Here is a 24,388-nt window from a genome sequence, read left to right as displayed (position 1 = left end):
ACACAGACACACACACACACATCACCTCTTCTTTATCCACTCATCTGTGCATAGACATCTGGGCTCTTTCCACAGTTTGGCTATTGTGGACGTTGCTGCTATGAACACTGGGGTGCAAGTGCCCCTTCGGATCACTACATTTGTATCCTTTATGTAAATATCTAGTATTACAAATGCTGGGTCATAGGGTAGCTCTATTTTCAACTTTCTGAGGAACGTCTATGCTGTTTGCCAGAGTGGTTGCACCAGCTTGCATTCCCACCAACAGTACAGGAGGGTTCCCTTTTCTCCACATCCTCTCCAACATCTGTCATTTCCTGACTTGTTAATTTTAGCCATTCTGACTGGTGTGAGGTGGTATCTCACTGTGATTTTGATTTGTGAAATACTTATTATTAACCTTAAAATTACTAAATAGATATTTTTGTACGAAATCTAGTGCTTTTGTCTAAGTATTAATGTGGGCACAAAAAAGGAATTCCCTCTAGTTTGTGTCCTCACATAATAACAATAGACTACTGTATTTTGAAAGCAAATTCATTAGGTTTCCTAGGTGGTTTTTTTTATAGTTTGTGCATCCTGAGTCAAGGGATATTTTCCTAAGAGTTGACATTTAAATATTCTATTAGAGCCATCAGAAAGTTCTGTTATAGTAAGACAAATGGTGAGAATTTTCTATCCTCTAAAATTAAGTTTAAATAAAGCTTCTTGCACAGAGAACACTGCAAAACTCTGAGCCAGAATCTAATGTTACATTATGAGTAAAGTCTTAGGCCTGTTTTCAGGAACTCATAAAGCCAATCTTCATGTATAGGCGAACTTGTGTCTATAAAAATTCAATGCATGCTATTTAATTTTCGCACACAATATCAACACTTATTCATTTAGTATCAGATGCTTTCATTCTGCAAACAGGAAAACATAACTTTGGGCATCCTTTGTGACCTCAATATTGAATTTCCTGCTATCTAATGCTGGTCACAATACTGATACACGCACACACAAACACACACACACTGGTTCTATAATATTAACATATATGTCATATAAATGTTTTTTTGTTCTGCCTACTAGACATGTAATTATTCATTTAACACAGAGTTTATTTTTTAATTTATTTTATTATTTTTTTAAGATTTTATTTATCTATTTGTCAGAGAGAAAGAGAGAACAAGCAGAGGGAGTGGCAGGAAGAGGGAGAAGTAGTCTTCCAGCTGAGCAAGGAGCCCCATGTGGGACACTATCCTAGGACCCTGGGATCATGACCTGGGCTGAAGGCAGATGCTTAACCAACTGAGCCACCCAGGCTTCCCCATTTAACATAGATTTTAACATATTTCAGTTTTTGTTTCTCCTTTCCATGGTTATTTAGAAATTGGACTGAGAATCCTTGAAAGATATAACTGCAGAGTACATATTAGGAAGATATTTAAAAGAAGCCATTGTGCACATGATTATTTAAGAGTAGCTAGTAATGATATTGTTTTATAAGAACAACATTGTTCTTAGCTACATAGTAGGAAATATGGCATTATCAAAACACCAAGCATGTGAGAATTCAGAGTCAAAATGGGCTAGACTGTCAACATGAGGCATTCAATAGTAATACAAAGACCATGAACAGTCCCTTTGAGGCATGGCCAAATATCCCTCCCTCTCCTAGAGCCTTAGTGATTATTATTGTTGTTTCTTATAGTCCTTGGCAATTTGAAAAGAGATAAAACATAACCAAAACAAATAATATTCCTTGCCTAAATGGTGGTATGCAATATTTTTTAATTTAGAGAGAGCCTATTAAAGCACTTAATGAAGAATTCTCTAGATTTAATTAAGGAATTATCTCTCATATCCAGACCTGGTTTTAAATCTGAGCTTGTGAAAGCTCCATGTACATTTGGCATTCTGTTTTCCTCTAGGTAAAATGTATATAAAATAATAACTGTCTCATATTTTTACTGTGATGACGATATGGGCAGTGAAAGCTATATTCAGGGAGGACCTCATAGGCTTAAGTTTTGTTTTTTTTTTTAAACATAGAGATAAAATAAGTATACAACTTCAGAGATTATAAAAGGAAAAACAATAATGAAAAGTAAATTCAAAATAGAAGACTGAAAAATATAGGTCGAATTGAGTTCAAAAGCTAGCTCTTTGAATAGATCAACAAAAGAGATAAACCTCTTCTAATCCTAACAAAAGAAAATAAGAAGAGAATGAAAAATAGACAAGATTAGTAATGAGAAATGATGTGCAACCATAGATTCAGAAGAAACTGAGAGAACATTACAAGCAATTCTGGGAAATTAATTTTGAAAAATCTAAGACATGGATGATCTCCTAGAACAATGCAAATTACTAAAATTGACATAAGAATAGCAGAGAATTAAACTAGAACAATTACTTCAGAAAATATTAAGTATTAGAGACTTACCATGGAAATATATACCAGGATTCTCACATGTGAGTTTAAACTAATCCTTAAAGAAAAAGTAATTCCTATATTTTAGGGTATTCCAAAGTATATAAGAAGATAAAACCCTGCAATTCCTTTTGTGATATCAGAATAACTATAGTACCAACAGTCAGGAAACATAAAATTAAATTAAAAATACATAAGACAATCTCACTTATGAATGTGAATACAAAATTAGATTGTTGAACTATATAAACTTGATTAAAATATGTCTTACATGTAGTAAATAATAAATGTTAGCTACTAGTTGCAAAGAGCTTTTAAAATTAAGAAGAAAAACTATCTTTAGAAAAATGAACAAACTGTATTAACAGACAATTTACAGATGAAATTGCAATCATCAACCATACAAAAAGATATTCCAGAAGAAGTAAGAATCATGGAAATAAATAAACAATGCAAAATCTTTTTACTCATCAGACAGGCAAAATGAAAATCAAAAACATCTATTGCTGGGAAGGAAAGAGCCCATTCATACACATTGCTGGTTAAAATATTAAATGCTAAAAACCTTTTTATTAAAAAAAAAAACCCTACTAAGGTGCCTGGGTGGCTCAGTCAGTTAAGTGTCTGCCTGTGGCTCAGGTCCTGAACCCAGGGTCCTGGGATGGAGCCCTGCATTGGGATCTCTGCTCAGCTGGGAGCCTGCTTCTCCCTCTTTCCCTCCCCCGACATACCCCCCATTCGTGTTCACTATCTCTCTCTCTCTCTCTCAAAAATAGAAATAAAAAAAGAAAAAGCCACCAAAATTAAAATATATATATATATATATATATATATATATATATATGTATCTTTGCTCTAGAAAATACATTTCCTGGACTAGCTATTGTAATGATAAAAGCATCAGTTATCTGAGAATTTATGTACAAGATGTCCATTGCAATATTATATTAAGTGGCAAAACAAAACAAATATTACAAATGTAGAAACAAAATAAATGTCCACTAACAGGGAACTGGCTAAATACTTTAGGATACATCCAAACTATGAATCTTATGCAGCCATTAAAAAAAATGAATAAAAGGGATTATTGTTTGGTAAAAGCAATATTCAATAGAATCTGAATAATATGCTATTTTGGGGAGAATATAAAACCCTGTATATTTGTGCCTTTAAGATACCACACATACACACTCACACATACAGAGATCATATGAATAGGGAGAAAATATGAAAGTCTTTTAGGTCAGGTTAGGAAAGAAGTCAGGGGAAGAAAGAGGGGTAAGCAAAAACTGAAAAGAAAACTAGCCTCACGAAAAGCAGGAGAGATGCATGTGTGAGATCTCACTCACGCTTTTCCATAAAATATATTCATGTGACTATACATAAAGCCATAAAATATTTCTAAAAAGAATATAGATTATATATACACACATAAATAGAAAACAACACCAAGATTGGTATCTAGTTTACCACTCAAAAAAGGTTATGGTAGTGTTTCTTACAATGCTATACCCCCTTATGGCAACATGACTTAATCAAGTTTGGACCTTTGGAAAGGAATGATGATTGGTACGAACTGCAGTGGGATAAGAGCCAGCCCCTGAGGCATATGAAATAGAGAATGTATGAGTGAATCACCACTTACAAACCATGGTGTTTACTTACTGTGCTCTAGGGCAGGGACCACCAATGAAACAGAGCTGGTCCATGCCCCATTGAATCTGATGACATAGTGAATAATACTGGCAGGAAAAAACTAAACTAACAAAATATAATTTTAAATCAACAAAGTAACATAAATTGGATAGCATTATTGTATCTGTCTACAGACTCTCTCCACAAAACTAAGATTTAATGCTCTGCTCTGTCTATTGAAAGTTGACTAAAGAGATGGCTATGTGGTTATCACCACGTTACTTGTAAAGTTGTAATTAAAGATGCAGTATGTTATTATAAAATGCACATTTGTTAGAGTTCAGAATTGTGAGAAAGGTTTTGTCTCTGACAAAAGTTTAAGCTTCTTTGTATTAGTTTTTGAGATATCTGTAAATGATCTATGCTATTGTTTAGGGTCTATAACAGTTAGCCAAGATCTATACAACTTTGCTGCTGCTATTGCCTCTCTACTTTATTAACTCCTCTCTAACAGTCAGTTCCTTGTGTGAATTAGGTTTTAAAGATTCTTCATAATCCTGTCCCAGATAGTTGAACAATTTTACCCCATCCCACATTGTCCCTGAGCACAATACTTCTAAATCCCAATCAGGTAATATCCTTTACCCCATCTCCATATCTTTGGTCATGTGGGATCTTTCTGGCATGCCTTTTCTGCCTGCCACTTTCTTCCAGTCTTTAGGTTACGTCTTCACAGATTTAATCAATACTGAATATCTTCTTGTTCTTTTGCTTACCCTGCCATAATATGTATTTTTTTCTCTCCATGGAGTCTCCATGAGACACAGTTACCTATTTTTCCCATTGTTATAAATAAGTGTTATTGGAACACATCCGTGCACCCTCCTTTAGATATTGTCTATGGCTTCCGTGTGTATGTATCTTCCAATGGCTTCTTTTATTATTTATTTTTAATGTGATAAAAGAGACCTAACATAAAATTTACCATGTAAAGCAACTTTTTAACCATGTACTTCTGTGACATTAAGTACATTCCCATTAGTATACACCTAGCAACACTACTCATCTCCAAAACTTTTTCATCATTAAAAACTGGAACTCTTACCAGTAACTTCCTATTCCCCTTTTCTCCAGCCCCTGATAAGCTCTATTCTACTTTATTTCTCTATACATTTTGACTTTTCTAGGCACCAGATATAAGTGGAATCATATATTTCTCATTTTGTGTCTGGCTGGATATTTTTACTTAACACAATGTTTTCAAAGTTTGTCTATGTTGTAGCATTTGTCAGAATTTCCTTCCTTTTTAAGGCTGAATAATATTTCATTGTACGTATATATCACATTTTTGCTTGTCCATTCATTGGTCAATGGACATTTGTGTTGTTTTCACCTTTTGGCTATTGTGAGTAACCCTGCTATGAATAATGGTATACAGATATCTGTTCAAGTCCCTGCTTGCTATTCTTTGGGGATATATCTAGAAGTGGAATTTCTAGATCCTACTTAATTTTAATTAGTTTCTATTGTGTGGCCAGCTATTAGCTTATGAGCTTTTTTTTTTAAATTATTCAAAGCTGAGCACAGTACCTGGATATAATAGAGATTTGATCTTAGGAGGGATTTTATGAAGATTTTATAAAGAAAAAGCAGAACTGTCTCCCTGCTGATACAGAGAGAAAGCTTATGAAAGTCAATCTAGGCAAGCCTGTTACTTGCTCTAAGTCTCCACAGGATGATCCCTATGGCAAGTCCAAACATAACTACCAGCAGTGATTTCTCCAGTATAGGTCTGTCTCCTAAAATCAATCAATCAATCAATCAATCAATCACATCTTCTCCATTAAGGTAACTGAATTTTCAACAATGTATGTCTGATTATCATTCTCACTACAGTTAAGTTCCAGAAAGCAAGAACATTTTTTCTCCTTTGTGCTCTAAGTACATCAGTGCCTGACATGTATCCAAAAAGTATTTGTTGAATGAATGCATCAGTGAATCAAATGATAAATTTATAGTAGCTTTTCCATATGGAGGAACTCCTTCCTTTACTGCCACATAAGGAATCTCCAAGTGAAATGTGGATCATGGTTATTTCTTGTTTTGGAGTTATTAATCTCTCCTGGGATCTCTATTTTTTGTTTCCCTAATAAATTCTAGAAACTTGTTGTATTCTACTTTGTTCAGTTAAACAATATTATAGCAAATTATTATCCACCTGTGTAGGACAAATTTATGTGAATGCTTAGTAATTTAAAGTTAAAATTAACAATAGCATACTGAATTAGGGCAAACTTGCATGGGATCCTCCTGAAATTCAAGTGGACAACAAAAAGCATCTGCATTACAGAAATAAATAGACATGTAATACCTTATACTGGCAGTATCACTTTGACTTTCCTCTACCCAAGAAAGTCAAAGTCTTTCATATTAACCAGTTTTCAGGACTTCAATTTATCCACTTCTCACCTGAGCTTTAGTGAAATGTCTATTTTCATACTACTTCAGGCTGACTTCTCTGGAAAGTCCTGATGGTACCAATCCTCACATCTAATCGATTGCATATCTCAGTAATATCCTCTACTATAAAAAATATGTGGAATTCAACTCTGGGCTTGTATCTTGATCTTCTGTCCTTGCTCAAATGATGCTACATTATTTTCTATATTTTTCATTTGTTTTAAGCCACCACACCAATAATGTTTATATTGTTGGGATACAAAAATAATTTTGATTATTTGATTATCCACTAGACCTGTAAGTAAGTTTATAGGAGGTGTAATTGGGAGTGATTTGACAATTATACCAAAGGGTATCCTTTTTTATTGTTTTCACCTGGATTTCCCAGAAAGCTTCATATTTTCAAGTTGTAATAACATTTAGAATATTAAGGTGAATGACAAGGAATATAATTTGCCATTAAGTGAGAGAGTGGCAAACCCATCTTACTTAAGGAATAAACAAATGGGAAAGACAGATTGGAGTGACACGTTGACCAGTAAGGGTTTAGAGCCTGAGAAGATGAAAGGTTTAATCAAAATGACTCGTGGCTATTTAGAGAAGATATCCAGGGAGGATGAGGAGTGGGCAAATCTCTCAGGTTGCTGCCCTCAGGACAGGACAAAATGGTAGGATCCTTGAGGCAACCAAAAGAAATTGAACCAAAGGGAATAGTCAGCCAAAGACAGTAAATAGGGAAAGAAATTTGAGTTACTTCTTAACCCTCACTACTGTTCTAACAGTTTCACACCCACTCTATAGACCTTAATCTGAAGGTACTTATTTTATTTTGATGTACTATCCTGTTAAAGTATCCCCACATGCCGATTTTTTAGATAATCTTCTCACTTTGAGATAGTTGTAAATTCTCATGTAGTTGTAAGCAATAATAGCGAGAGATCCTTTAGCCAAGATTTATCCCAGTGGTAATATACTGTAAAACTATGGGATGATATCACTGTACACATCAGCATTGATATAAGCCACTCATACTATTCATAGTTCCTGAATTTTACTTGAACTCACGTATGCATACACAGGTATTTTTAATCCAGTGCATTATCACACATGTACATGTGTGTATCCACCATCACAGACTAGATGCAGAACTCATCCATCACCACAAGGATCCCTCGAGCTGCCCTTTTATTTTTTTAATTTTTATTTTTAAAGATTTTATTTATTTGAGAGAGAGAGCTTGACTGGGGTGAGGGGCAAAGGGAGAAGCAGACTCCCTGTTGAGCAGGGAGCCCGATGTGGGGCTTGATCCCTGGACTCTAAGATCATGATCTGAGCCAAAGGCAGACACTTAACTGATTGAGCCACCCAGGGGCCCTTCATGCTGCCCTTTTATAACCACATCCACCTACCCAACTCACTCACCCCGATCTCTGGCCTCTGGCAATTGCTACCCTTTTCTCCATTTCCAGAACTTTGTCTATTCAAAACTGTTATATTTAATCCATACTACACGTAACCCTTTGAGATTGGCTTTTTCAACTCAGCATACTTCCCATGAGATTCACCCAAGTTACTCTGTCAGTAGTTTGTTCCTTTTCATCATAGAGTGGTATTCCATGGTATGGATGTACCACAGCTTGTTTAACCATTCATGCTTGAAGGGCACGTGGGCTGTTCTCCCAGGTGGCTGTGTTTGACTGTTACAAATGAAGCTGATATGAACACATACACATAGGTTTTATATAAATATAAGTTTTCATTGCTTTGGAATAAATGCCTAAGAGCCCAATTTCTGGATTGTATGCTAAGCACATGCTGAGTTTTGCAAGAAAGTGCCAAAATGTTTTCCAGAGTGCCTGTACCATTCATTTCTTCCAGCCATGCATGAGTGATCCAGTTTGTCCATATCCTCAGTGGGATATGACGTTGTCACTATTTTAAAATTTTAGGCATTATGATGTGTGTAGTGTTAGCTCATTGTGGATATAAGTTGCATTTTCTTAATGGCTAATAATGCTGAACATCTTCTCATGCACTTATGTGTCTGATGTTTATGTTTAACCTGACTCCACCTAAATATATTAGAAACATAAAGGACAGGAGACAGGATTTGCTTTAATTTTTTTTTTAATTTTGATTCCCAAACCCACTCCTAGATAGAGCAAAGAGAGTTCACCATAGCTCCATTATTTATTAGAATTCGAATATATGTTTCTAAAGCAAGGGCATTTTCGTCAAATTCAGCTACCCCTGATTGTAATAGCACTCCTTTGAGCAACATCAAAGGACTGATGAAATTTCTTTTTATTGAGTTTCAACTTTGTATTAGGAATCAGTTATTAATTTTAGGCATCCTTTATGAATTATCATTGTTATACATTTTATTTGAAGATATTCTGATTGGACTCTTTAATCTGCAGTAATCTATTTATATACTAAACGTACATTCATTTCCTATCTCTTTGTAAATGTGTTCAGGGGCACTTGTTTGTTAAAAAGAGTGCATTCAAAAATGCATTTTGTTTCATTTTTGGATTATTTTTTAAAAGCTGTAATACTGCTTAGGCTCTGAAAATAGCTAAATGCAATTACCTTCACATTTTGTTTTCTTTCCAAATAGACATTTTGTCTCTTTCCTTCAAATGTTTTCTCTTTATCTTTAACAGGTTGATTTAGTGAATATCGGAAGCACTGACATAGTAGATGGAAATCACAAACTGACTCTTGGTTTGATCTGGAATATAATCCTCCACTGGCAGGTAAGAATCCTGATGAATGTTTCCTTTTTGTGTCAAATGTTGCTGATCCTTCCTTTCATTTTTACCCTTGACCTGCAAAGCAAACATACATACCTCTAGCAATACAAAGCCCCGCTCCATAGCACTGCCTTTCAAACTGGCACAACTGATGTCATTTGAAATGTGAAGGATCATCAAATTATAAAACAGGTTCTAGAACATTTGCAGGAACATTTTTTTTTCTAAATTTTATTTCCACGTGTGGAGATGAGCCAAAAAATATCTTATCAATAGGTTAATAAAAATATTTTTCACAAATATGTGTCTTCTATAACTTGCCTGCATGTGAAACTACATAGTTTTGTAAAAGCTTTTAATCACTACCAAATGAATGAGACTTTACAAATCCTTTGTATTCCTCAACATAAATTAATGTCAATAAAAGATTGGTGGAATATTATTATCTGTATATATATTGTACATACAAACTATCTTCATATTCTGCTTTCAGAATTATATTTTTTCTGAATACCTCAGCATAGGGTTTTCTGAATGTCTATACTTATTGGACCCCTGTAAAACAGATCAAAGGTCATTTGGTTTAGTGAAAAGAGTATACATTTTTTCACTCAGACCAGCATGGGCTTAAGTTTCAACTCTCCCATTTACCATCTGGTAGTGATATTGGGTATAATGCCATCTGTTTCTGGGCCATAATTCCCTCACTGTCAAAATAGAAAAATAATAATTAACATGTATATTTCTTGTCAGGATTAAACGAGAGAGTATCTGCAAGGCAGTGCACTATGCCATTGTCACTACAGGTGTATCATATGAATAATTTTGATTGCTTGGATTTTTCTACTCATATGTTAAGAATCTGGAGGAAAATTGGGATGTCTGCTTTTTTACTAGCAGAGATTAATTTTTTTACAAAACAATTTTGATATGTAGTTTATATATCATAAATTTACCCATTCTAAGTATAAAATTCAAAGTGTACCAACTGGTTTAGTTCTCTTTCCCAGGGCTTCTCAAATTATTTTGAGTAAGGAACAGTTTTTTTCCCAATCCATCAAAGATTTTTGGGATATTTGCAAGGTTGTAAGACCATGAAAACAATTAATTTTAGCACATATCCATCTTATGCCTATTTATGGTCACTCCCCACTCCAACCCTCAGCCCTGGGCAACCATTTATGTATTTTCTGTTCCTATGTTTGCCTTTTTGGACATTTCATGTCAATGAAATGATACAATAAGTGTTCTTTTATATCTAGTTTCTTTAACTGAACATAATCTTTGAGGTTTATCCTTATTGTAGCAAGTATCACTACTTCATTTAGTAGGGTTGACTTAACTTAAACTATACTTTGCTCCTGCTCAGAGTCAGTATGTAGACCAGAGGGATACCTATTCAACTCAGCAGGTGAACTGACCCACATATCGAGCCAATTGACCCCCATATCCTTTTGTTCTAAACACTCTGAGCAGGCTCAATCTTATATCACAGCAATATGGGAAGAGATCGGAGCGCCCCGGTGGCTCAGTGGGTTAAAGCCTCTGCCTTCGGCTCAGGTCATGATCCCAGAGTCCTGGGATCGAGCCCCATATCAGGCTCTCTGCTCAGCAGGGAGCCTGCTTTCCCCTCTCTCTCTGCTTGCCTCTCTGCCTACTTGTGATCTCTGTCAAATAAATCAATAAAATCTTTAAAAAAATATGGGAAGAGATAGAGGACAGCATAGTGGATGACGACAGAAAACAGAGCATGAGAATTTTAAATGAACCCGAGATTCCCAATTCTGGGCCTTTTCCATATAGTGATGGTGTCAAATAGAATGAGCAAGGCAACATAGGGCCCCCCCACCAAACTGGTTTATTTCTGTTGCTGAGTACTTCTCAAACTCTCTTGAGGAAAGAACAGTTTTTTCTTCTTTTCCATTGTGTGTAAATCATAATAACACTGAAGCACTACAAAAATGAAATAAAAAGATACCGAAAACCCAAGCCATTTTAAAATTAAACTCAACAGATATATGTAGAACCTTATAAAATTGTTACAGAAGTTACTAATGGACTATTGTATTTATCTTATGGCCTAGTAACAAATAGTTCATGGAGGGACCCCATCTTGCAGAAGACACTAAAGTTGCATAGATGTTGGTCATGACAGAGCTGGCATGAAAAGTTAGGCATGCATAGAGACCCAAAAGTCTATTGTAATTGTATTTTTGATACAAACTGTCTCTGATATGATCTCACACTTACTTTCTTGAAACCCTTTCCAACTCTATCTCCAATCATTGCAATATAGAGTTTCAAAACTACCCTGATACTTTTTTTCATTTGCTTATGAGCTTGCTCATTTTTTAAAATTAGCATATAGAGGGGACTTTCATATTATGGAATACCAGAAGGAATGATTTTACACTCTTTCCTTGTCTGAGACCTCTCTTAGGGTCTGTTGTTTTACACCGATGTCCTTGAGTCACCATATCCTTGTGATTGCAAGGATGTAGACTCTTCTCAGCCTCTGCTTCCTTATCTTATCTCTCTTCTATCACCCTGCTTGGTTCTCTTAAAACTACTAAAGACACAAAAATTTTTCCTGCTCAATACTCATCATAACCCATTGAATCCCAGGAGGTGTTTTCACCGAGAACAGGTATTTGCCTTCCTATTAAGTAGTTAAAAAAGCCATTGAATCTCAGCACCGACCAACCTAATGTACTTTCTAGATCTACCAGATTGAGAATGGCATTAAGAGATGGAAGGATGTGAATCTTTTGTTCCAGTGTCACATGGTATGTTACTAATAGTGCCACGCGGACTTCTCTCTGTACTTGTAAAAGCTCAGGAATGCCTACCCTATCTTTCCTGTCACTGTTTTTTCCCAGTTTCCATGTAAATAAAATTGTTGATCTGAAAAATAATGCCTCTATTGAGAAATAAGCAGCTTTGAACAAAACTGTGAAGCAGACAACATGTGTTAGGCATCTTTTTCTTCCTTCTTTTTTAAGTGCAGACCTTCCTTTTTAGGGTGGTCAGCTCAGTTCTTACAACCAGCTGGAGATACAAACATATCCTGCAAACAGTAGTGTGCTATTCGAGGTCAGGTCCCCCCCTTTGCTGGCTAAGTCAAAGGAGATACTCAAATCCAGGGCTACTTTAAATGGCAATGTTTATTTATTTATTATTTGCCCATCATACAAGAGAACGATGGTTTTGGTGCTGCTGAAAGCCCTTGCTGTAAACTCCTGCCTACCTAAAGCCTTGGATGCAAGACAGTTCTTGCTCCTTCCCTTGTCGAAGACTATCCCTACTCCTCTCTACTCCTACCCCTCCACCATGGCTCCTTGTCATAACAGGATGGATTGTGGGAAGTAGACTTTGAATTTAGCAGGCAGGACATTCATTAAGGCACACCTTTGGGACGAGTACCTGAGGGAGGGAGACGGCAACTGGAGTGAGAAGCACTGGAACTGAGATGTTCCCTCCCCTCCTCCCAGCAAGGGCTGTTTGCAACCCCACGGGGAACTGGAAGCTAGAATAGCCCTTCAGTGTTGTTTTCAGTGGGGCTGACATGGCTGAGTCTTTATACCATTTTCCTTCATCAGTCACTAGATGTGGGCTGCCCTAGGAAGGGCTTGACTCTGCCAACTCATGGGTTTCCTGAGAGGACTCACAGCAGTGGACTTTGACAGCTGAAGCAACACGCCCTTTTAAAGGACAATCTTGGTGCTGCATCTCTATCATACCTTCTTTACCCAGTTAACTCCTAGTCATTTTTTGAAATCACTGCTCAAAGACATTTCAACTTTTTCCTTTTAAAAATAGATGTATAGCTGTATACACACACACACACACACACACACACACACACACACATTTGTTTAAATTGATTTTTTCTTGCTTAGGGACTGTAAGCCCAAAAGGTAGAAAATTTTTCTGCTTTAAGACTCACTTTAGGACAAACTCAGTGTCTGACTGAAAGTTGATCCTTAATAAAGATTTCTTGGTAATTGCCTTTTAAGTAGGAAAAGAACTGATTATCTTACATTACCCTTTATTATTACCATTATTATTTTCTTAGCAACATTTGTACCCAAATAGAAGAAGCAGTACTGATGAGGCTGAGGCTGATAAGCTGAATTAATGACATAATGATGCTAAAGGAGTTTTGGATTGAATACTGTGTTGTCCTTTAATATTATGTGCATAGAGAGCAATCTGGCCAAAGCATTTCACAAATGAAACCAATTCATCATGGGAGGGTTGCCCGATCAGTGCAGCTCACCACCACGGAGCCAGTAGGTGCTGAGTCCAGCCCTGGTTCAGCACAGGACACAAAAGTCTATGTCTTGTAATCACCGTGCATGGAGATTGTGCACCTTATAACTTTAGAATATGATGAGAAAATGATATAGCTTACATAACTATTCGACCTATTTATTCACTGAGTAACTGACTAAATAAGCAGGTCGGAAAGAATTAAGAAAACTGCATAATCTGCCTCTAAATAATAGATTTAGCTATCAAGGGATCGTGATAAATATATGCAAAGATTTCACATCTTCAAATCATTACCACATTTACAAAGCATCATCTCAAATCCTTTTTAAGTATTTTAAAGTTAGATTTAACAGTCTATCCTAAAATTTGCATTGACTCTTTCATAAAAAGATGACTAACATTGGAGATATAAAATATGTATTTTCCCCTGAGGCCTTTGTTGACTTCTACATGGATGAAGAAGCAAAATAAAATGTCATATTTAGAATACACGATAAATATTAATCATCTGAACAAATGTTGGTAGTATATGGACCTTACACTTTCCAAAAAGAAAGCCCTTGGTGGTAAAAACTCAACACATTTACTTATATATTTCCTTCAGGTATATGATAAGGGGCCTGACTTATATTTAAAAAGTAGCCTAGTAATTATGATTCTACTAGAATATATAGACAGTTTGTTCTATAATGTGGTGTCACTGCATTCTTGAAACCCAGAGAAATGTTGAGAATGGATTTCTGCAACAATTTAGTTAGAAGAATGAAACTTGGAAATACATCATTTGCACAAATCTTAGGAGAGAATCCCATGCACAGAAACTAATAAAAATAAAACCAAGAGTCTGGCTTTTTTCTCCCTTCCCACGGCCTGGGTTTCCACTTCTCTTCCTTCTTCTGGTAGGAGCGGGAGGGAGGCGGAGCTTCATCGCCCACAGAACTTGACCCTGACCCCAACCTGAAACCAGACCAGAGCCAGGGCGTCCAGGCTCCGCCCACCCACCTGTGTGCACTCAGGTGCTCGCTCAAGGACCGCCTCCTGCTGGCGGAGTTATGTGGGTACTTGGTCACTTCTGCTGTGTGGTGTCCTCAGCAGCCCCCTTCCAGCCCGTGCCGGTGTGGGACTTCCGCCGGCCCTCTCCCTTCCCCTCGCTGATGCCCTGAGGCCTACAGAGGTAGGGCTCGCGCTGTTCCATGATAGACTTCCTACACAGTGTCCCGGTGGTCCTCGTCTATCTATCTTCCTTGTAGGATCTCCAAGTTCTCAGATGGGGCTTTCAGTGCAGCCGGGTCCCCTGGCTTCTTTGCCACCTTCCTGCTTGCAAGGGGCAAGTGATCTTTAACGATGGGGCCAGGTTCCTCAGAGGAGGAGACACTGCAGGCGAGAGCCAGAAAGGTCGAAGAAGAAAAAGTGCTGACTCTGTGGACTCTGAAGTCCTGCCAGTGCCTACAACCCAAGCCACACGGGCCATCAGCCCTGCCTCCTCTGGCTGGAGTGTGGCCAGGGGCAATGTGTGTTGGGACAGGGGCTGTGACTCCTTCAGGAGCAGCGGCGGAAATCACGAACAGAGTGGCCCGCCCACAGCCCCACGGTGATTACACAAAAGGGCACCACTTGGCCTAGCTCCATCTAAGCGGTCTGCCTGTGAGGGCATCTTGAGTATTCCTCCCCTTCTCCCTACATCTGCTGCATATCCTTAAGCCCTTAACCTCTCTGCCTAAAACAAGAGTAAGGGGACAATGCAGGCAGAGCCTGTTACCTGACACAGGAAGCATTTTGTACCACAGGAGGAGAGAGGGTGGGGGGTGTGAGAACCAGTAAGACAACCCTCCAGGCACCAGCCGTTTTGTCTGCATTTGGTGCCCCTGCTCATACCAGGCACTTTGTTGAGAATGATCCTTCCAAGATTCTTTTCTTCAGAGAGTACCAGGTCCTTCCTCAGTCTTCGTATTGACCTTTGCCCTGTCATCTAGGAGAGAATGGGTCTCTGTTACAGTAACTGACACCTCATGTATTTGGAGAGCATGCCTTCTTCAGGTGACATGAATCTTCTAAGACTGTTTCAAAGAAGAGCTCTTAGATTCGTTTATCAGGTCCAAAATATCAAGAACACCATGAAATAACAGTGACAGCGTCCCGGGTTGCTTTGCAGGGGCGGGGGGGCGGTGGGCACCAGCCCTGTGCTTCTGGACACCAGAACAGGTCTCTCACCTCCTCTAGAGAGGTAAGATGTGCCTCTAGGGACCTACACTGTGTATGTATGTATGGATTTTGTCACATTTTTTTTTTCTATAAAAGCATTTTCTTAAATGGCATTTCCTGTAACCGAAGAGGCTTCATAAATGAGCCAGAGTTCTGGACCCATGTTTTGGACATTTGTAACCTTTGTTTTTTTATTGCATGTGAAGCTCTGTCCTTAAAAAAAAGTCGTAACAAAATAAAACCAAACTGACTACAGAACAAAAACAAACATAAAAACTCAAGGCAATACATTCACAGTTTTTAGGGATAAATACTTTTTTCTTTTGCGGATTTTTTTGTTCTTCACTTTTAATAGGCAAACTCATTTTTCTGTTCTTTTTTTTTCATTTTGGTCAGTAAACATAATTTGCATTATTTTAAGTAATAGTATAAACCTAGGGATTTTATTTTACTGTAGTTGTCCTTTAATTCTTAAAACAACCTTTTATATTTAAGAAACAGAGGCCTAAAAAAGATTAAATGGCCCAATTAGCACAATTTGTTAATAGCAAATGTAAAATTTGAACCTAAGTTTAAATTAAATAAGCTCATTCTCCTAGCCACCATGCCATTCTTTCTGTCCTAAAAACACTAAAATTAAGTCCTCGGTCAATAACAAGTCTGATGTTTTTGTACACTCTTCTCTAGTATATACACTGAAAGAAGATAAGCAATTCTAAAAGCACAAAATTAATAGTTTAACGTGGCAGAACCCAGGACTGTTATTAAATGTGTACAGTAAATGGTGTATCGTGACACCAACCAATCAGAATAGATTCCTAACTAATTAGAATGGACTCCGTCCTGGTAGAATCTATTATTCCTCATTACTAATTGACTCTAAAATTTCTATTACTTATTACCAAAGATTAGGACATTTAAATTTGAGTTTGTGTGGTTCTTGTTCAGGGAATGCATTTTCTCATGAAATTCTTATTTTCTTATGAAAATTTCTTTCCACACATAGGTCAAAAATGTAATGAAAAATATCATGGCTGGATTGCAACAAACCAACAGTGAAAAGATTCTCCTGAGCTGGGTCCGACAATCAACTCGTAATTATCCACAGGTTAATGTCATTAACTTCACCACCAGCTGGTCTGATGGGCTGGCTTTGAACGCTCTCATCCACAGTCATAGGTAAGGAGACTACTAAGATATTGACTAATTTTTGTAAGTATTTATTTTGAGACTGATATTTTCTTAAGTGTGATTCCAGCTCATTTTCTACTATGTGACATGTTATGTACTTAACCACATTGATCTATCAATTGGAATGCACTGAATAAGAATATCCTATTTTTTATGTGATATATCATTTCGTTGTTGAAATATTAAAATACTGGAGCATGAATGTGGTTATGGTGGGAGGGGGAGGGGACCAGCATGTTTGAAATTCAGACTCTTCCAGAAAATCAAGGTTATATTCTAAGTTGGGTAAGAATGGAGTTGGTCTTTGTTAACAAATTCCGTGTTAGTATGGGCCTAAACAATAGAGCTAAAATGGTTCCAAATCTCATGTGGGTGGCTGTAGCAAAATTAATTACTATCATCCGATTAATAATGTGAAAAAGAAACTCTTCTCTTCTCAGATACACACTTAGATAGTAAATACATAATACCCTGTGTATTTTTTTATATTTCGGGATTAAAAGAGGCTCCGAACATCTTAGCAACCAAGGCAAAGAGCAGACCACAATTAATTCTATGACTCAGTGCTTAGAATATCAAAAGAAACAATTGCTGTGGAATAGCAGGGCAATTGCTTTAAAAGCACTGAAAGAGAGTTCTGTGGATCTTAGGAAAAAGAACTCATTGTGATACAGTGAACCAAATGTTCTTAACCGTATTCCATACACTGTTACATTTTCTAAGATAACAAAATCGTTGTTTGCTTTTTTCTTGTATAAAGAAGCTTAGTAAATGAATTATTAACAGGTCAAGAAAAAGCAAAACAGCATGGGAAATACGTACATATAATGCAGTCGTTTATATTATATGTAACATAGAAATATATATTCTATATATAATACATTCACTCTAAGGGATATCTGCTTTGGTTTTCCTGTTACCCATCTCTTTTATCCAGCTCAATCCCCAGGGTCAAATACATTGCCTTATTAACTGTGTTTGAAATGCCACTGGACAGCATCTGTCCTGATTTTCAAAGCAGCTTATCTTTTTCTGACTTTGATCTTTCTTTTCTTGACGAGTCTCCGATTTCCCTATGCCAGTCTTGTTTCTAGAAAAGTCCAGAATATAAATTTTCTTCGTGCTAAAGCTCAATCCAAGAACAAATGCTCTCTCAATAAGCAGCTTTGTCAGGTGTCTTGCTCCAGCTGGATTTAATTAACCCCATCCAGACTGAGTTTCCAGGTGAATGATTCAGAAACCTGATTTTCAAAAGGAGGCAAGCTCACACTCATTTGGCATGTTAAGCAGTGTTAACATGTTGTTTTTCCTAAGTATGACACGAAGAAAAATACTGCACAGCTTCAATACAGCCAGATGAGAAGGGATAGAGGCATTTATTCTGCATCATAAGTCAGTGCTGATTTATGCAGCCACATGCTTCACAGTAACGGCCTGAACATATTGATCTTGCTGTTCATGTACACGTTTGCAGATGAACAGAAATATCGAGGATCAGGTTAGACGGTCCTTGTTGGCTCTTCAGCATTTTCTTTTCAAGTGGAAGGCTTCAGTCCTGCCAGCATGTTCACACACTACGTTCGTTTGTTAATATTATATTTCATAATTTCTGAATATATTTGTAATACAGTAAACATTTCCAGATTGCCCTGCTGCAGCTGTCCCTGACCCACTCTTTCTCTCTCAGAATATCATTTATATCTTCTCTCCTGTCATATTGAATGAATCATCAGTAACTCCCTTTTCATACATAACATAGTTACTTTTCAAGAGGTTTCTCACAGTTGATAATGCTCTTTCATGAATCATCTCCCTCTTCTTTTTGTCTTTGACAGATGTTCATATTGTTTATCTAAAGAAAAAAAATGCTTGGAACTTTCTGTTCCAAGGTGATTGTCCTTGGTACGCTTAGGAATGTCATGAGGTGTTCTGATTTCAATAATTCAGTGACTAAGCTCTATAGAACAATGGCATGCACTTATTATAGAGCATAGGGATTGACAAAGAATCTTGCAAAGATTAGGGCATTGATGGCTTTATGTCTATTTAAGGCTAAATTTTATCTTAATATGTAGGAAATTAGAAGTATTATATTAAAGCACAAAGCTGACTACAGTACAAAGGAAGCCAGAGTCTACTTTTGTGGGAAAACTGAAGGATAATTGACTAGAAATCACTCAACATATACAATAAGTTGCAATAAGTATGATGTTACAATTAAATTTTCTTCCTAATTCTTCATTTTAATTTATTACCATAGAGATAACGTAGCATGTGGTTAAAAAAAAAAAAAGTGAGACATGGGGAAGTGCAAAGGAAAAAAAAAAAACTGAATATGTCTTCATGACCCCAACCCTACCCCGTCACCATCCACTTGCTACAAATGCTTAATTTTGGCAACTTCTTTTATTCTTTCTCATGGTTTTCATAATTATGTATTTTTATTTCCTGATAATTGGTGTCTGGCAGTAGATGGATTTACTCCTTGATATGAAGCCCACAAATATTCACTTATCCCCATCTATTTCCTAATTTGATTACTATCATATAATCATTTCATTCTTTTTAAAAATTTCTTAAAGAATTTATTTGAGAGAGAGAGTGCACACAGAGTGAGAAGCAGACTTCCTGTTGAGCAGAGAGACTGATGCAGGGTTTGATCCCAGGACCCTGAGAAGATCTGAGCCAAAGGCAGATGCTTGACTGATGGAGCTGCCCAGGCACCCCTGATCATTTCATTCTTGAAATTGTTGCCTGCTTTACTTTAAGTGGTCTTGGTGTACCTTGTTTCATCAGGTTTAGACAAGATCTGTTGACTGCCATATATAACAGATGACAAATTATCACATTTGTACTTCCTCCTCTTCTCTCCTTGCCACTTTCCATTTTGTTATTATAATATTCTTAGAAAAATTTCTTTGGAGTATAGCTGATATGCAATGTTACATTAGTTTCAGGTGTACAGCATAGTGGTTCAACAACTATATACATTATGCTATGCCCAACACAAGTGGATCTACCATCTGTCACAATGCAATGCCATTACAGTATCATTGACTACATTCTCTCTGCTATGCCTTTTATTCCCTTGACTTATTCCGTGACTGGAAGCCTGTATCTCTTATTCCCTTTCACCCATCCCACCCAACACCCTCCTGTCTTATAGTATTCTTGAATTGACAGTGTCTGTAACATTTATATATGTAGGTTATAGGTGTGTTTGGCATGAGTCTATAAGTTGAAAATGCATTACTGTTATTTCACAAATATAATTTACCTTAGAACAAAGTAATAGAAGTTAATGTTTATTAAGTTAATGATATTTTGTAGACACTTTTCTAATTAAAATATTCCACCTGTTTTTTAGGACATAGATACTATAATTAGTCCCATTGCACATACTGGGAAACTGAGGCACAGACAGGGTGCATTATTTACCTTAGACTATTTGGTTAATATGTGGTAGACCCAAGATTTGAATTTATAGAGGGCTCTGCTTATCTACTAGGCTATGTTGTCTTCTTCAACTTGTCTGTTTCCTCAAAAGACTGGTGAACTTTGGTTGGCATTCCTATTTATGGATTCAGATTTGGGTTAGCATGGGAAGATATGTAACTTTCTTCTGCAGTTGGTTAGTCTTACAATTCTTTATGCATTTGGAAGTCAGAGTCATTTAAAATGTTAATGATAAATTTTAATGATTTAAAATGTTAATTTTAAGGCTAGAAGGGACCACAAAGGCCATTCAGCATTTTCTTCTTTTTAAAATGAAAACACTGAGGCTCAAATAGATAATATGACTTAGATAGCTCCTCACCCAGGTGATTAGTTCATGGCCAAGAGGAGAAGGGCATAAAGGGAGAAGGGTTAGAATGAATAAGCAACTCTATTCTTTTGCATCCTACTGATTTAACCTTGTTGATTGTACTGCAGGTGAGAAAGCTAGTCTCCCACACTCTCCCACCTATAATCTTTCCCATTTCCCTTGCTGAGAGGTGTAGAAAAGAAGGTAAGGCAGAGGTTGCATAGTGAAGTTAAAACTTCCCCAAATACGGACGAATTGATAAGGAAGATGTGGTCCATATACACTATGGAGTATTATGCCTCCATCAGAAAGGATGAATACCCAACTTTTGTAGCAACATGGACGGGACTGGAAGAGATTATGCTGAGTGTAATAAGTCAAGCAGAGAGAGTCAATTATCATATGGTTTCACTTATTTGTGGAGCATAACAAATAGCATGGAGGACATGGGGAGTTAGGAGAAGGGAGTTGGGGGAAATTGGAAGGGGAGGTGAACAATGAGAGACTATGGACTCTGAAAAACAATCTGAAGGGTTTGAAGAGGTGGGGGGGTGGGAGGTTGGGGGAACCAGGTGGTGGGTATTAGAGAGGGCACGGACTTCATGGAGCACTGGGTGTGGTACAAAAACAATGAATACTGTTATGCTGAAAAAAAAAAAAAAAACAAAAAAAAAACTTCCCCAAATAGTCTAGAATTTAATTTGTATTTCTAATAGTCTTACCACTACTAGAGTCAGCTCCCAACTTATACATATTTTAGGTTCTAAAATACTGTTAGCTCTTCTGGGTAACTTGGAGTATAGAGGGCACATTATACTTCCCAAGAAGTAGACAAAATTCTGGTAAATTAATCAGGGTAGCTTCAGGTAAAGAAAAGGAAATGAGAGTCAAATGAGCAAGTTGTACCTTTATTTTCAGTTTTTGAAAACAACAGTTAAGACCATCCTTATAATTTCCTTATTTGCAGATCATGAGTTCTTTTTTTTTAAGATTTTATTTATTCATTTGACAGAGATCACAAGTGGGCAGAGAGGCAGGCAGAGAGAGGAAGGGAAGCAGGCTCCCTGCTGAGCAGAGAGCCCAATGCAGGGCTCCATCCCAGGACCCTGAGATCATGACCTGAGCCGAAGGCAGAGGCTTTAACCCACTGAGCCAGCCAAGCACGCCAATAGATCATGAGGTTTTAAACAGGAGTCCATTGACAGACCCAATTGTCCTAAAATTCTGTGTAAGTTATGTGTAAAGATTTGGACAGCTTTGTGTATGGATAAAAGTTTTATAGTGCTCATCAGACTCTCAAAGGTATCTGTGATCCAGAAAAGGCAAAGAACCACTGGACTAATGGTTTTCAGTGTTGTTGGGGTAAATTGTAATTCCTTAAACAGCCACTGCCTCTCACAAACTCATCTTAGTTCCCCTTCCTTGGAACACTATCTCCTGCCCATTCTAGATACTGAATTTCTCTCAATGGAGCCAGGCCTGGGAGGTCTAACTGAACACATTCTGCTTTTTTTCTTCCATAAGAACTTTGATTTTTAAATATCCATACAACCCAGAATATTCTCGGAAACTTCTTAAATCTAAACCCAAACCACCATTTAAGGTACCCTTAAGCCTCAAAAAAATATTTCTTGACCTCTTCAAATTTTAGAAAACCTGGTATCTTATTATCTGTATTTTTCACATCTAGTATTTATTTTAACTTAGGATGTGTGCATTTTTTCCTTATAAGGTTTTAAGTCTTTATAGGGTAAGAACTTCCTCTTGTGCTTCGTGTTTTCTCTATTATCAAGTAAAATGGTATTCATATATTATGTTTTCATCCATTCTCTGGTTGCATGTCAATAAAATTTATCTAGTCAACACATATTTAATTAACAAATATTTATGGACCTTCTTCTGTGTGTGATGCTGGGTTTCTAGAAGTGAAAAAAACAGGCGAAAAAATTATATATTCTGCATTCTAACGGGGGAAACAGATATATAGACAAGATTAAATACATAAAATATTAAATAGTAGTAAGTGGTGATGAGAAAGAAAGGGATAGGAAATGAGTATGCTGAAGGACTCACCAATAATATGACTTTCAAGGAAAGACACAAAGGAAGTGGAGGAGTGAGCCATGTCCATGTCTGAGGGAAGAGAATTCCAGGCAGAGAGAGCAGCACATGCAAACACAGAAGCTACTAGTCTGTTTGAGGAATATGAGGACAGAAGCAAGGAATCAAATCTGAGGGTTAACAGGGAGCTAAACCATGTAGGGCCTTGTAGGTCACAGTTAAATCAGTGAATTTTACTCCCTGATAGCAGGGATTTGAGAAGAAATTTATGATGAAAGACTTTTTTTTAAGATTTTATTTATTTATTTGACAGACAGAGGTCACAAGTGGGCAGAGAGGTAGGCAGAGAGAGAGAGAGGAGGAAGCAGGCTTGCCGCTGAGCAGAGAGCCCAATGCTGGGCTCGATCCCAGGACCCTGGGATCATGATCCAAGCTGAAGGCAGAGGCTTAACCCACTGAGCCACCCAGGTGCCCCTATGATGAAACATTTTAACACATCACTCTGGCAGCTTTGCTGAGAATAGATTAATAAGAGCAAGGGTGGGAGTGGGGGAGCAGTTAGAAAGTTAATAAATTAAATCATCCATCCAAGATAAAATGGTGGTTTGGATGGAGGTGATGGCTGCAAGGGCAGTGAGAAGTGGTCAAATTCTGAATATATTTCCAAGTTAAGTGTGTGAGAGTGAGAGTCGTCAAGTTAGACTCCAATATTTCCATCTGAACCACTGTGAATTTGAACTTGTCCTTGATCATTGAGGAAAGAAGAGCTCTAAGAGAAGGAGGTGGGTTGGGGGAGTGTGATGGGACTGAATACCAGAAGCTCAGTTTTGGACACCTGAGTCTTGTGATGACTCTTAAGTGGAGACACTGAACAAGCAGATAAATCTCAAGTCCAGAGTTCAGGGAAGAGGTCTGGGCTAGGCTTATAAAATTGGAAGTTACCGGCAAATGGTTGGCATTCAAATTTCTGAGACTGGATGGCATCAATATATTTTTGTTGCTTGGCAAGAGAGAATAAATTCTCTTTTGTTTTCTTTAGGATTTTCAAGTAAAATTGTGACCTGTTAAATGAAAAGCATTGTTGAGGGGTCATGAAGAGTAACACTCAACATGATGGGCATGTGTTGTCAATTAAAAATCAGAAATAAAGTGAATCTCAGGAAATATTGTAAGTTGATTTATATTTGGTCTTTATGTGTGTGCATTTCAGGCCAGACCTGTTTGATTGGAATAGTGTGGTTGGCCAGCAGTCAGCTGCACAGCGACTGGAACATGCATTCAACGTTGCCAAATATCAATTAGGCATAGAGAAACTGCTTGATCCTGAAGGTTGGTACATTTCTGGACTATCACGGTTTTTAGTATAGTTTAATATTTATTGTCTCAGATTTAACATTTCCACAAACTAAGCACAGGAGAGATACTATGCATTATATATTTTTCTATACCCTGGGTGTATTTAAAATGTTCTTTCACCTTGCAACTTATTATGAATTGCCCTATATGATTTTAGTTCTCAAAATACCATTATCCAAAACTAAGGTGTAAATTGAGAAAGAATTCCAAGGCTTTTGAATGTGTATG

The 24,388-nt window shown here is 37.1% G+C and overlaps 1 protein-coding gene across 4 annotated transcripts in view; it reads left to right on the top strand.

Moving 5' to 3' along the window:
* DMD (dystrophin) overlaps positions 1–24,388 on the top strand; it is a 2,197,254-nt gene that overhangs the window by 528,328 nt on the left and 1,644,538 nt on the right. For all 4 annotated transcript variants that reach the window (XM_032883124.1, XM_032883125.1, XM_032883122.1 and 1 more), the window contains exons 5-7: positions 9,181–9,273; positions 16,754–16,926; positions 24,015–24,133. In XM_032883124.1, coding sequence (XP_032739015.1) covers positions 9,181–9,273; positions 16,754–16,926; positions 24,015–24,133 — 385 coding nt within the window. The remainder of the gene's footprint in view (positions 1–9,180; positions 9,274–16,753; positions 16,927–24,014; positions 24,134–24,388) is intronic.

Source organism: Lontra canadensis, unplaced genomic scaffold, assembly GCF_010015895.1.
Source record: "Lontra canadensis isolate GAN:19392208 unplaced genomic scaffold, GSC_riverotter_1.0 scaffold86, whole genome shotgun sequence".
Taxonomy (NCBI): Eukaryota; Metazoa; Chordata; class Mammalia; order Carnivora; family Mustelidae; genus Lontra; species Lontra canadensis.
The sequence above is the reverse complement of the archived record's forward strand: the minus strand, read 5'-3'. Positions and strand labels throughout refer to the sequence as shown.